This window comes from Lynx rufus, unplaced genomic scaffold (assembly GCF_022079265.1).
Source record: "Lynx rufus isolate CCGP_SWC_20201006 ecotype Redwood Valley unplaced genomic scaffold, mLynRuf1.p SCAF_1, whole genome shotgun sequence".
NCBI lineage: Eukaryota > Metazoa > Chordata > Mammalia > Carnivora > Felidae > Lynx > Lynx rufus.
In genome coordinates this window covers 70967173-70982749 of record NW_025814823.1, presented here as the reverse complement: position 1 = coordinate 70982749, position 15577 = coordinate 70967173, and the positions used below count along the sequence as shown (strand labels likewise).

Sequence of the window (15577 nt, the reverse complement as noted above, 5' to 3'; positions counted from 1 at the left end):
CTAGAAGCACAGAAACATAAAGCACCAGAAAGCACAGTAACATAAAGAAATGCTGCTTAGTAATATTTATATGCCCTTTTCATATACTTATTATTTTTTACTCTAATCACTACAATCTTTTCTTTGCCTAAAAATTAACTCTAAAGTTGTTAGTCTATCCTAGAGATCAGCAAACTTTTTTTTTTTTTAATGTTTATTCATTCTTTGAGATAGAGACAGAGTGTGAGTAGGGGAGGGTTAGAGAGAGGGAAACAGAATCCGAAGCAACCTCCAGGCGCTGAGCTGCCAGCAGAGAGCCTGATGCAGGGGGGCTCGAACTCCTGACCACGAGACCATGACCTGAGCTGAAATCAGATGCTTAACCAGCTGAGCCACCCAGATGCCCCCAAGATCAGTAAACTTCTTAAAGGGCCAGAGAGTAATCACTTTAGGCTTTGAAGTTTACAGTCTCCGCCAATGTACAGCATGAAAGCAGCCACAGATGTTACACAGGTGAAATTAGTGCAGCTGTAGCCCAATGAAATTTTATTTATGGGCACTGAAATTCGATTGTCATGTAATTTTCATTCATCACTAAATATTATTCTTTCAAATTTTTCCAATCACTTAAAAATATAAATGCAATGACAACCTTTGAGCTCTGCTTTCTAGCTATTTTTCGATATTCCATAAATTAACATCTTAGAGAACCCAAAATAGGGCATAGGGTCCAAAGAGCTGTTGCCATGTGAAAAATTTCAGGACACTGTCCTGAAAATATGTCCAAGGGCATATAAATTTAGGGTAAAATTTTCTTCCATTTCTACTCAATGGATGAGACAAGAATTTTTGCTTAGCCTATGACGTTCACTCTGAAGTTTCATGACACATCTTTTGGCTACAGGATTATACAGTGAGAGAAAACCCTATTTTCCTTTTCTGACTTTCTCCTATCTCCTTTGAGTATTAATCTTTCAAAACAGAAAGGTCTTAATCTTTTCAATTATCTCCTTGATCATGCCAGCTGCTTTTCTCAGGACCTCACCCTACTCTCATATCTTTCTTAAAAGGTATGTCATTAAGAATTACAGGCAGAGGGGCACCTGAGTGGCTCAGTCAGTTAAGCATCTGACTTCGGCTCAGGTCATGATCTCCCGGTGTGTGGGTTTGAGCCCCGTGTCGGGCTCTGTGCTGATGGCTCAGACCCTGGAGCCTGCTTTGGATTCTGTGTCTCCCCCTCTCTCTGCCCCTCCCCTGCTCACACTCGGTCTCTCTCTCTCCCTCAGAAATAAACGTTAAAAAAGAAAAAAGAATTACAGGCAGAATTCAAGGTTTAGACATCAAAGTGTCATGCATACATAGAATGACACTGTTTTTCATTAGCCTTTTGGCCATAAGCATAAATGCTTCAATGACATTCTTCATCTCTTTCCCATGTTCTATAAATGATAGCTCACAACTCATCATCTCAAAAATATATTATTTGATTTTCTTAAAGTATACCTTTTTAACTTGTCCGTGACCAAATTAATTTACTTTTTGCTCTCTTTTATTTTTTATTTTATTATTTTCTTTAAAAATTTTTTATGTTTATTTATTTTTGAAAGAGAGACAGAGTGTGAACAGGGGAGGGACAGAGAGAGAGGGAGACACAGAATAGAATCTGAAGCAGACTCCAGGTTCTGAGCCGTCAGCACAGAGCCTAACGTGGGACCCGAACCCACCAACCGTGAGATCTTGACCTGAGCCGAAGTCGGACGCTCAACCGACTGAGCCACCCAGGTGCCCCATCTCTTTTTTTAAAAGTTTATTTATTTTTGAGAGAGAGACAGAATGCCAGCGTAGGAGGGGCAGAGAGAGATGGACAGAGGGTCCGAAGTGGGTTCCGCACTGACAGCAGAAAGCCAGATGCGGGGCTTGCATTGACAGCAGAGAGCCCGATGCGGGGCTTGAACTCGCAGGTGGTGAGATGGGCCTAAGCCAACACCGGATGCTTAACTGACTGAGCCACCCAGGCGTTCCACTCTTTGCTCTCTTAGATTTAAGAGCACTCCAGGAAATACAGTCCCATTGACTTTACAGTGTGTTACACATGGCAACTTAATACTGCTGGCACATTAAAACATCTCACGTGCATTCTCTTCACTAAATTTAAGATCCAAATAGGCCTCAGGCACTTGTCCTGGAAGTCTGTCTCTATCTCCCACGGATTTCACCATTCCCCATGAATTTACTGCCTAGCCTACTCTGCCCAAGTTAACCCATACCAGTTTAAATTCCAATTTAATCTTTTTAAAAGACAATCTTGTCAAAATTTTAGAAATTACATTCACTGGCTCCCTCTAAATCTACTGTTAAGTGTATTTTGAATAACTCCACAAATCAGGAAAATTTTATTGAAGATATCATGTTAGTCTTCTGTTTATATAATTTAGTATCACTTGACTAATTACTCCCACATACTCATTTTGGTCTATAGCGCAGAGACCCGCACACACTTCCCCTTCCTACTTTATTTGCACATTATTAGTTTTTACTTATCCATGGCATTTTATCTAATATCAAATTCCCATTAAATTAATTTTATCTGTCAACTTTTCCTGACCTGGTAAAGTAGCTTCAAATTCTACTCCTAATAACAAAAGAGTTACAAAACATATGTTTTAGCCTTGCCTTGTGATTTAAAAGGCTGCCCACAAAATTTTCCAAAATAGCCAAACTCCAAAGAACAATCCTTCTCACAAATCTTTCACCTAAAAACAGAGTTTATTTTTACACCCAACACATAAGCAGGGAACACAACTTCAGATTGGAGGCTGCATAGCATCAGATTCCTGAATTCATTTCAAATCCTAAGTCTACTACTTTTAATAAATATGTGCTTTTCATCAAGTAGTAATTTTGTTTTTTTTTAATTTTTTTTTCAACATTTATTTATTTTTGGGACAGAGAGAGACAGAGCATGAACGGGGGAGGGCCAGAGAGAGAGGGAGACACAGAATCGGAAACAGGCTCCAGGCTCTGAGCCATCAGCCCAGAGCCCGACGCGGGGCTCGAACTCACGGACCGCGAGATCGTGACCTGGCTGAAGTCGGACGCTTAACCGACTGCGCCACCCAGGCGCCCCTCATCAAGTAGTAATTTTGAATTTGAGAAATGAAATAACAAAACAGGTAACAATACAGAAGCTGGTCTACAGTTGGCACACAAGAATTGTAAGATAATGACTAAATAAACATAGCTACTACTATTATTTCAGAGAAAATGGACATTACTGAATCTGAATATTTCTTAGTATAAGGATAACATGGGGAGTTTCTCCTCCTTCCCATTAAAGGACACTAAGACAGTAGCCTTCTGATCTACTGTTTCTGCCCATTAATTGACCTCTTCTCAGCTATTAGCCCAGGGAAGGGGCAGGTAAGAGTTACCACACACAATTCTCCTAATAACCTTATGAACTAGGAATTGCTTGCTCTACTTTAAGGACATAAGTTCAAAAACTGGATTGCTGACTCAAAAAACTACGTGAACTCAAGTGCTGCTACCATCACTTTTCACCTCTGCTGCTCTCAGTCCTGTACGTCTTTTCCTTCTTGTCTCTTCTGACACTTTTTCACACTTACTTTTATAGGAAAGTTAGTTTGTCACAGATATCACCAAGAAATTATGGACCTTTTTCTATTATTCAGTAAACTAATCAAAACACACCTTGTATATTCAGTTCATCTTGGCTATTTCTGTGGCACTTTCATTCTTCCTTTAAATTGTAAGAATCTGAAAATTTGAGAATTATTGTCTCACAACATGCTAAGAAATGTAAATTACAATTAATGATATCTTTAACAAGGAATAGAGCTGAGCGCCTGGGTGGCTCAGTTGGTTAAGCATCCCAACTTTGGCTCAGGTCATGATCTCAAGGTCCGTGAGTTCCATCCCTGCTTCAGGTGAGTTCGAGCCGTGCTTTGGGTGAGACCCGCTTCTCTCTCTCTCCCTCTCTCTCTCTCTGCCCCTCATGGAATTCTCTCTCCCTCTCTCTCTGCCCCTCACTCACTTGCATCCTCTCTTCAAAATTAAAAGAGCAATTTACAACGTATTTGTAAATATGCTACATTTAGAAATCTCTATCTTAAGTATCAATTCTTACACAAAAATTCAAACACAAAATTTCAAAAATATTTTAAGGGGGCACCTAGGTTGGTGTCCAACTCTCAATTTTGGCTCAGGTCATGATCTCACAGTTGTGAGATCAAGCCCCACTTCGGGCTCTGCACAGACAGCACGAAGCCTGCTTGGGATTCTCTCTTCCCTCTCTCTCTGTCCCTCCAATCCCCTCCCCCCACCTCTTGCTCCAAGTAAATGAATATTTAAAAAATATCTTAAGAATGAAATCCTTGTAATATGGCATAGAGAAAATGTTAAAAATTGTAAAGAAAAAGTGAGTTTATGTGGTTTCACAAAAGGCAAAAGTATGCTATAAACATCATGACGTTTATCCCTAAAAAATATAAATACACAGATAAAACAAATAGGAAAAATATAAACAACTGTTGGCTCCAGAGGTCTAGATGGATATACAGGTGATCTTTATACTATTCCGTCAACTTTTTTAAATTTTGAAAAGTGTCACAATTAAAAGTTGGAAAAAGGTAAAAGTTGAAAGTAGACTTCAGTGACAGAAGCCAAATCAAAGCAGTAAGAAATAAAGATGAAACATTAAAATTTAGTGTGGAAAGCTGTTCTAGAGAAGAAAAGATGACTTCAAAATAAGTATTAAATAGGAGGAAACAGAATTTGAAATGTACAAGAACAAAAAATCCTGAACAACCACGAGAAAGTCATTCATTCAACACATTTATTTAATGCCCATAATACTAGACATTGTGAGTGAAATAATACAAAAGACAGAACACTTGTCTTCAAAGAATTTCTAATCCAGATGGAGAGATAAGACATACATTCAAGAAAGTAAAAGAAAAAAGTGACAATGTTATTTATAAATTCTTGGGTAGTTACTGAATCTCCAAGGGATTTAGTTTTTTTATCATTAAAACAGCAATGTGCTATAAAATGACAATATTTGATTAATTTTATGGTCACTTTCCACTCTAAACATCTTTATTTCCCATCCAAAAGTTAATTAAGTGCATCTCCTGGAAATCTGCCTTAAATGGACACAGCCAACTCCAAAATATCACTGAAAGGCTTTAAAGGTTACTTCACATTCCCACTTTCAAAATGTCCCAACAGAGTTATTATAAGCATGAAAAGCTGTGACAACATTAAACACTTTACATATAAATATGTACATATAAATGTACAAGGAAGTTACATATAAATCCTAAAGCAACCCCACCCTAAGAAATTTTTTATGGAAATAGTTCATTTAATTTAGAGTGCTATGGTCTCCCTTCTAAATCTTTTCCCACCCCAAATGTACAATTTTATTTCTGGTCCTAATCTGCCCATTCTACATGTGATCCCAGCTTTGGTCACAACTATACTTCGTTTTATTGCTTTAAGCCATGTGTGCCATGCCACAGAACTGCATTTTTCTCACTTTCTTGTTCCCTTGTTTTGCTTTATTCCACCTTCCTTGCTGTCACATCTATCCTAACCCACACCTATGACTGGTTTTCAAGGTAGAAAGAAACATTCAGAGAAGAAATGTGACTTTGAATAAGACTCAAAGCAACTGACTAATCAGAAAAGGGTTTGAGATATCAGCGCATAGCCACAGAAAAGGAAAATTATGGACATTTCAACTGCTTAATATTGGAGAGGTCCACAGTGGGAAAATTTCCAAAGGGAAATCTTAACTCAGACGTGATAAAACAATCCCAATGGAAATGGTGGAACTCATAAATGGATGCTCATGAACTTTGAGTTATCTAACTAGCAATGCCTTGAAGCTGATTTCCTAAGATACTAAGGTTCTTCTTTTATCTCTATCTCACTGAAAAACAAAATTTCAATTTTAGATTGTATCAAAGAAAGGAATAAATACAAAATCTGATGACTCAAAAATTACATAGGTTAAAATTGCATCAATTGTGGAAGCCAGGGAGCTCCAGAGTAAGGCAGAAGAGGTAGGGAGTACTCAGTGTGGAACATACAGCAGCGCCCAAACGTCAAAATCACACTCTAGGGGGCACATCTTCGCTTCACCACTTGCTAGGTATACACACTTGAGAGTGTTGCTACATCTTATCCAGCTTCAGTTTTCCCATTTACAAATCACAGGGTTGTTGAGAGGATTAACTAAGACACAAAGTACACAAATTGTAGTCTTTACTGTTGTGATTAGCATAGGGCAATAAATAGGTTTGAAAGTTGAGAATAAGAGCAAAGAAAAAATATTTCAAAAGATTCCTCCAAAGGCTTTCATCAATACTTAATTTTAATGGTAACAAAGAAAAACTTTGTAGAGCACATTTAAAGTAGCTACAATTAACTCTAACACTTAAAAAAAATTTTTTTTAAACATTTATTTATTTCTGAGACAGAGAGAGACAGACGGGGGAGGGTCAGAGAGAGAGGGAGACACAGAATCTGAAACAGGCTCCAGGCTCTGAGCTGTCAGCACAGAGCCGGACACGGGGCTCGAACTCACGGACCGCGAGATCATGACCTGATCTGAAGTCAGCCGCTTAACCGAATGAGCCACCCAGGTGCCCCTCTAACACTTTCTAAAAGGACACTGATAAAAAAAAAAAAAAAAAAAAAAAAAAGGAAGGATAGGAAGTAGGAGCTTAAAGAATTGGGCTCTAAGACCCACAGAGTACAGATCAGTCTCTAGAACTTATGTGTGTCTCTGTGAGTACGTTGAGGGTGTGGGGTATAAAGCCCACGTCTGTGGCTTTGTTTCACATGTTCAAATATATACCTTTGGAAGGGCTTCCCTTTGTGGAGAGCCAACAGCAGGGCAGTACTTTATCCATATTGACCTTGCTTGCTTTCCCATTCCTAGCTCCCAAATCCACTATAATGAATAACCACAGTTGTTTTTTTTTTTTTAAGCTTATTTATTTTGAGAGAGAGAGAGCGAGAGAGCACAAGCAGGGGAGGCGCAAAGAGAGAAGCGGGGTGACAGAATCCCAAGCAGGCTCTGCACTGTCAGTGCAGAGTCTGATAGGGAGCTCACACTCATGAAGTGGGAGATCACAATCTGAGCCAAAATCAAGAGTCAGATGCTTCATCGACTGAGTGACCCAACCGCCCCAGAACAATCACGGTTTTAAAATAATTTTACTCAAAAATTTCATTTCTGAAAGCAAACTTTCTAACTAAGCTCCATGTACTTTTTCACAGAAAGGAAAAACAGTTGTTAGAACATGAATTTATCATAGTCAAAGTCATCCCAATGCCAAATTTCATATATGAAACATTATCAGTAACCCACATACACTGATTAGTTTCTAGAAGCTAAGAGTCAATCTCTTATTCCAAAGAAAACTCTGATAACATGAAACTAAATACCAAGAAGTAAATACATATCAATTATATCAGTAAGTTCATGTGTAATCATATATTTTTTAGACATTTCAAAATCTTCAAACTATATCTATGGTCAAATTAAAACAAGTAATTATACATTCTATCTGTTCAAAGCAATAGTTAGAACTATTCTCTTAAATTTTACTTATTCCATATGTATAGGCAACTACTCCTAAAATAACAATTTATTAAACGTTTCTAAAAATAACTACCAAGAAAGGATGTTTAAAAGTATGATTCTGGAGACACCTGGGTGGCTCAGTTAGTTAGGAGTCTGACTTCAGCTCAAGTCATGATCTCGTGGTGAGTTTGAGCCCCACATGTAGTTCTGTGCTGACAGCTCAGCCTGGAGCTTGTTTTGGACTCTGTGTCTCCCTCTCTCTGCCCCTCACGCATTCACAATCTGTCCCTCTCAAAAGTAAATAAACATTTTAAAAAGTCCTATTCTGAAAAAAAGAAAAAAAGTACGATTCTGGTAAAACTTCACTATGACAGATAGCATGATAATGTGCATAAAACCTTAAGGACTCTACCAAAAAACTATTAGAAGTAATAAATGAACTCAGTAAATTTGCAGGACACAAAATAATATACAGAAACCTGTTGCGTTCCTATTCACTAATAACAAAGTAGCAGAAAGGGAAATTAAGAAAACAATGACATTTACAATTACACTCAAAAGAATAAAGTATCTAGAAATAAACTTAACCAAGTAGGTAAAAGACCTGTTCTCTGAAAACCATACAACACTGCTGAAAGAAACTAAAGATGACACAAACAAATGGAAAGATACATTATGCTCATGGACAGGAAGAATATTGTTAACATGTCCATACTACCTCAGGGCACCTAGGTGGCCCAGTCGGTTGAGCGTCCGACTTCAGCTCGAGTCATGATCTCATGGTTTGTGAGTTCAAGCCCCACACGGGGCTCCAAGCAGAGCCCACTTTGGATCCTCTGTCCTTCTTTCTCTGCCCCTCCCCCGCTTGCACTCTCTCAAAAATAAACATTAAAAAAAAATGTCCATGCTACTTAAGACAATCTACAGATACAACGTAATTCCTATCAAAATACCAATAGTATTTTTCACAGAACCAGAACAATTCAACCTAAAATTTGTACGGAACCACCAAAGTCTCTGAATAGCCAAAGCAATCTGGAGAAAGTACAGAGCTGAAAGCATTACAATCCCAGATTTCAAGATATACTATAAAGCCACAGTAATCAAAACAGTATGATCCTGACACAAAAACAGACACACAGATCAATAAAACAGGAAAGAGTGCCCAGAAACAAGGCCATGCTTATATGGCTAATTCATTTATAACAAAGGAGGCAAGAATTTACAATGGGGAAAAGACAGTCTCTTCAACAAATGGTGCTTGGAAAACTGAACCACTCTTATGCCATACACAAAAAGAAACTCAAAATAGATTAAAGACCTAAATGTAAAACCTAAAACCATAAAACTCCCAGAAGAAAACACAGGCAGCAATCTCTTTGACATCAGTCTTAGCAACATATTTGTGGATATATTTCCTCAGGGAAGGGGAAAAAAAGCAAAAATAAACTATTGGGACTACTACATCAAAATATAAAGCTTTTGCTTTGGAAATGGAAAACCAACAAAATGGAAGGAAAGCAAACCAACAAAATGAAAAGACAACCTACTGAATGTGAGAAGATATATATGATAAGAAGTTATTGTCTAAAATATATAAAGAACTTGGGGCGCTTGGGTGGCTCAGGAGTGTTTGACTTTGGCTCAGGTCATGATCTCAAGCCCCACATTGGGCTCTGTGCTGACAGTTCAAAGCCTGGAGCCTGCTTTGGATTCTGTGTGTCCCACTCTCTCTACTCTCACTCTCCTTCAAAGATAAACAAACATTAAAAAAGCAGATGGCCAACAGACACATGAAAAGATGCTCAACATCACTCATCAGGGAAATGAAATCAAAACCACAATGAGATATCACCTCACACTTGTCAGAATGGCTAAAATCAAAAAGACAAGAAACAACAAACGATGGCAAGGATGTGGAGGAAAAGGAACACTTGTGCACTGTTGATGGAACAGTGGAAGTGTGGAAAACAGGATGGAGGTTCCTCAAAAAATTAAAAATAGAAATACCATACAATCCAGTAATTCCACTACTGGGCATTTACCTTAAAAACAAAAACAAAAACAACAACCAAAAACATTAATTTGAAAATATATATGCACCCGATGGTTACTGTAGCATTATTTACTATAGCCAAGATATGGAAGCAACCTAAGTCCCCATCTATACATGAATGGATAAAGAAAATACGGTGTACACACACACACACACACACACACACACACACACACACACAGAATATTACTTAGCCATAAAAAAGAATGAGATCTTGCCATCTGCAATAACATGGACGAACTTAGAGGGTATTATAACTAAGTGAAATAAGTCAGATAAAGAAAGACAAATACTGATGATTTTACTCATATATGGAACCTGAAAAATAAAGGAATAAACAACAAAAAAGAAGCAGAAGCAGATCCATAAATACAAAGAACAAACTGGTGGTTGCCAGAGGGGAAGGGGATGTAGTGTTAGGCAAAATGGATGGAGTTGCAGGTGCAGGCTTCCAGTTATGGCATGAGATGGAATGAGTACGTCACAGGGATGAAAGGTACACCATAGGGAACACAGTCAGTGGTATTGTAATAGTGCTGTATGGTAAGAGTTGTAGACTTGTCTAATTACTTTGTTGCACACCTGAAACTAATGTTAACATTGTGTGTCAACTATACTTCAATTTAAAGAACTTATGATTCTTATTGTTTCATTTTTATCAAAAAGTTGTTAAACTAATTAACTTGAACATTCTTTTTTTTTTTTTTTATATACCATGGGGTATATTTGGTGATTTTTCCTTACCGGACAGGAAAGAAAATCTTAATCTTTCATCTAAGAACACAATCCATAAACAGTAAAAAAGTGGCAGATGTTTTGGAGAGTTTAGTTATTCCATCTGATTTCATGTTGACAAGCCAACAATTAATTGGAAGTTAAATGCAGCGTGAACTGCTCACTAATCAGCTATTAGCCATCAGAGAGCCGCTCAGCACACTGAAGACTCAATCTAAAGCTAAATAGGATGCAGCAGCTAACAGAGATGATCCAAACTTTTGCAAAGTAGATTAGAACTGCACATTTTACTCTGTGCAGATCTATTAATTTCTGGTCAGGGCTTTATTCTATTTATGGTAGTCAATACAGTGTCCTTTGATTTTAAGAAAGCAAAATGGATTCCAGAGGACAGGATTACCACAGTTTAAGCCTTTATTACTATGGTTTCAAAAGCTAACAACAAAAGACAAAAGAAAAGAGAGAAAACTTAATAGCAATGAAAGCAATACAGCATTAAAAATGTTTTCGGGGGGTGCTTGTGTGGCTCGGTCAGCCAAGCGTTCAGTTCAGGTCATGATCTCACAGTTTGTGGGTTTGAGCTCTGCTTCAGGCTCCATGCTGACAGCTCAGAGCCTGGAGCCTGCTTTGGATTCTGTGTCTCCCTCCCTCTCTGCCTCTCCCCTGCTTGTGCTCTGTCTGTCTGTCTGTCTGTCTCTCTCTCTCTCTCTCTCAAAAATAAGTAAACGTTAAAAACAATTTACAAAAAAAAAATGTTTTTGGTACCAGAGCGCCTGGGTGGCTCAGTCAGTTGAGCTTCCGACTTCGGCTCAGGTTATGATCTCACGGTTCGTGGGTTCGAGCCCCAAGTCGGGCTCTGTGCTGACAGCTCAGAACCTGGAGCTGCTTCAGATTCTGTGTCTCCTCTCTCTCTCTGCCCCTCCCCCTCTCACACTGTCTCTGTCTCTCTCTCTCAAAAATAAATGTTAAAAAATTAAAAAAATTAAAAAATAAAAATGTTTCCAGTACCAGGGTGCCTGGGTGGCTAAGTCAGTTGAGAATCCGACTCAAATTCAGCCCAGGTCATGATCTCAGGGTTTGTGGGATCAAGCCCCAAAGTCAGGCTGTGAGCTGACAACACGGAGCCTCCCTGGGATTCTCTCTCCCTCTGCCCCTACACTGCTTGTGCTCTCTCTCTCTCTAATAAATACTTTAAAAAATGCTTTCAGTACCATCATATAGTTAATAAAATGATAAATAAAAATGATAAAATATTGTGGAGATCCAGGGAATCATTTAGCTAAAGGCATATAAATCAAACCTATCTTTTTTGAAAGAAATCTGGCAATATTAAATAGAGCTATAAAATTGCTTCTTGCCTTTGACCTAGTAATTTTATTTTTGGGAATATGCAAGTAATTCCTGCTAAATATACTCTAGCAAAGTTATTTATAAGGAAAAAAATTGGGACCAATCTCAATGCCCTACAGGCAAGAAATGATTATACAAACCACAGCACAGTAATAGAACAAAATACTATATGGTCAATAAAAACCAGTAAGAATGTGTACTATGTTGATATTCAAATGTACATACGTATAATCATAGTAAGTTAAAAAAAAAAAAAAAAGGAACCCACCAGAACACAGTCACAGTATTTACGATGGCTTATAAAGATCATAAATCAGAAGTTAGAGCATCATAAATAGAATTTTATGTTCACTGGACTCCTATTTCTGTCAGTAAATTGAATATAAAATAATTTTGGGAGAAGAAAATGACCAAATCCTCAGGGTTCTTTTGAATGTCTCTCAATAATGTACATAGTGAGCTGAATGGAGGACACTGTAAATACGACTACACTACAAAAATTACATATGCTAAAGATATACTTGTTTCATCTCTATATTTATAAACATTTTATAATATCACAACTAATAAATATGTGTTTTCTCGAACAAATGCACAATACTTTTCAAGGGAAATATATAATAATCAAATAAGATTATCCCTATTCTACAGATGGAAAAAAATGATAGGAATAGTATCAGTGTCCTACCCAATTCATCTAACTCCTGATTCCCTATTCTAACAGCATCTTCTGAAAATAATTTTTCCCATCCACAACATTTTACTTTTCATTATTTATTTTAAAAATAATTCCCAGGGCACCTGGGTGGCTCAGTGGGTTGAGCATCCAACTTCAGCTCAGGTCATGATCTCCCGGCTCATGAGTTCGAGCCCCACATCAGGCTCACTGCTGTCAGCCTGTCAGCACAGAGCCCACTTTGGATCTCTGTCCCCTCTCTCTGCTCCTTCCCCGCTTGCACTCTCCCCCCACACCCCCCAAAATTCCCTTCAGCTTTTCTCAACAGTATATACGTGACTGTCCTCTTTAAATATGGACTAGATGAGAAAAAAACTGTAAATACCCTGAATGAAGTAATGAAAATTTGAATTATTTACTGTTTTTCTCCTTTGAGAGGCAACAAGAAGATATACTGAAGTTTACTTCAAATTCTCCATCCCAGTTAGTCAAATTGTAGGAAAAAAAGTGCAAAAGGTACATCTTTCTGCTCTCCTAAGAATAGTTTCCTTTGACCAAGATGTGAGAGCAGCTGGCAACAAAGACGAAATCCAAACGCTCCAGAAAAAAAAAAAAAAAAAAAATTTTGTTTTGACTTGTTTTATCCCTGTAGCTTTGAAAATTAAAAATCCCAAAGGAGGGGCGCCTGGGTGGCGCAGTCGGTTAAGCGTCCGACTTCAGCCAGGTCACGATCTCGCGGTCCGTGAGTTCGAGCCCCGCGTCGGGCTCTGGGCTGATGGCTCAGAGCCTGGAGCCTGTTTCCGATTCTGTGTCTCCCTCTCTCTCTGCCCCTCCCCCGTTCATGCTCTCTCTCTGTCCCAAAAATAAATAAACGTTGAAAAAAAAAAATTAAAAAAAAAATCCCAAAGGACTCCCTGAAATTAATCAAAAGTTAACTTAAAAGTAGCTACTTTTAAGTACTAAGGTCCTAAAAGTAGGACCTAAGAAGGTCCTATTGAGAAAACAAAAATCTAAGTGGCAAACCAACTGTAAATTTCAGTCATATTCATTTTCTGAAGTCCATCTCAAATGTCACTTCCTCCCTAAAGACTCCAATCCACAGATGTTTCGTCATTTGTGTTTTAAAGCACTTTGGACATACATCTTTTGTAACATATCAGATTTCAATAATCTGTTCATAAGCTTATGCCCTTTACTTTGAGGTCCCTAGAAGACAGGGATACATTTTTTGTCTCTAAGGCACTAGGAATACAATATAGGATTGCTGTTAAATTTAAATTTAAAGACCAAACACTAGGTTTTAAAGGTTGGTTACTAAAATATTTAATGGAAAAACCAGTGTGCTTTCAAGACTAGTTCTCTTTTCCACTTGTAAGCACTATATATATTCTTTCAGTCATTACTCCAAACAGTGAAAGCCTCTTGCACTGCAGGGCATGAAAGTTACAGAATGCAAGTGGTAACTGTCAACTTGAATAAACATCAAAGATCCTTAGACATTTTTAGAGACACAAGATTTTAAAACTGAAACTGTAAAATGCTATGAAAAACTTAATAGCTTATTTAATGCCCTAAAATAAGCTTGAAATTCACAGCTACAGTAAAACTAGTAGTAATAAAATAAACACCAGCTTTTAAAAATAAAATCAAACTTAGTAAATAAACCTATTTATAGACTGTAAAAGTTTGCTGAATGATTATTTGAATTGTTAAAATTATAAATGGTTTTAGAGATCCTCATGCCCCAATGGTGTTAGCAACTTAAAATAATTGTTATGTATATATGCTGTCATGCTCTATACCGAATAATCTAAAAGCAAGTTACTTATGCCTCTTTCACTACCGGTTAAACTGAAAACCTAGAGTAAACGTCGTAAGAGATCAAGTTTTCAAGATTTTGCCCTAGGAAGAAAACACCAGTTTCTCCTGTCCTCTGCTTCTGTGAAGTGTTTGAAACAATCTCAGAGAAACTAAATAGTGGGATCTTACAAATTGTTTTATACTAAAAAATGTTTTTTAACTTAAGAGATAGAAATTATCGGTCTCAACCATTACCACAACTCTTTATTAATGCAGTTGTTACAATTCACAACGAATCATCTGCTAAGCGTGAAGTTAAAATATCAAAGTCTCAGAAAGAAACAAGCTCTCAAAACCAACCAGGAGTTCCAGGAAAGTAGAATAAAACCGGAAGCAATGAAATAAAAAGTAACTGGAAAACCTGGACATAGGGCTGTGAGCGAACATTCATTCGTGGAACGCTTGCTGACCCGCAAGCACCCAACTCACAGGGAGCGCCATACATACATAGTCCCCGTTTCCAGGCAAACGGAATACAGCGGCTCGCGCTACCTGGTTCTCTAGACGGGAGGCGAGCCTGAGGCCCACGGAGTCCCGCAGAATCTATCCCCCAAAAGGCCGTTCCAGAACCCCCGACCTAGGGCCGGGGCGACCCCAAGCGCTTCTCGGGACACTTGACCCCCTCCCAGCTACGCCCCCTTCCCTCGGAACCCAGCTCCCCGGGTAAGGGTGACCTCCCCTTCGGTCAGAGCACTCAAGGTCCGCCAGGCCTCACCCACCTTGCACTCGTCGCTCCTTTTTTCTTCGTCGCAGAAGTTGACGGGCGCCAGGCCGGGCAGGTAGAAGGCGGCGCCCGGACGCGGGCCTGGGGCCGCCCCTAGCAGCAGCGACAGCAGCAACAGCCCCGACCACCGAGGTGGAGACAACGCCGGCAGCCTCGCGCTCATGACGGCTGTTTCGGGGAAAGGGCAGCCGAGCTGAGGGGGTGAAGAGGGAAGGAGGGACGCGGAGGCTCGGAGACGACTACAAGACCGCGGGAGCTGAAGGAGACCGGACCCGCGATGGACAGTTCCGGTTGCGCTAGGAAACACCGCGGGTCCCGCAACAGAAACCGAACCGGAGCTCGATAGAGCATGCGCAACGCCGCCTGCACATGCTCAGTGAAAGGGACCGCAAGCGCCCCGAGGAGTTTCCGGGAGGGATCGTGGAGGAAATCCACTTTCCAGGTTTTCAGGGGGCCGAGTAGGTGGTTGCTTGCTTCCGCGTTCTCGGTCCCATCCCAAATTCCGATTTAGTGCTCTCTTGGGGGTGTCCAGGAGCATCCCACTTGTCGGGCTGGTGCCCCGGCTAGCTGCCTTAGCTC

The 15577-nt window shown here is 39.2% G+C and overlaps 1 protein-coding gene across 1 annotated transcript in view; it reads right to left on the bottom strand.

The window, feature by feature from the left end:
• TM9SF2 (transmembrane 9 superfamily member 2) overlaps window positions 1-15330 on the bottom strand; it is a 65914-nt gene extending 50584 nt beyond the window's left edge. Inside the window, exon 1 of the mRNA XM_047081491.1 lies at window positions 14994-15330. Coding sequence (XP_046937447.1) covers window positions 14994-15161 — 168 coding nt within the window. The 5' untranslated portion in view covers window positions 15162-15330. The remainder of the gene's footprint in view (window positions 1-14993) is intronic.
• Window positions 15331-15577: the final 247 nt, after the last annotated feature.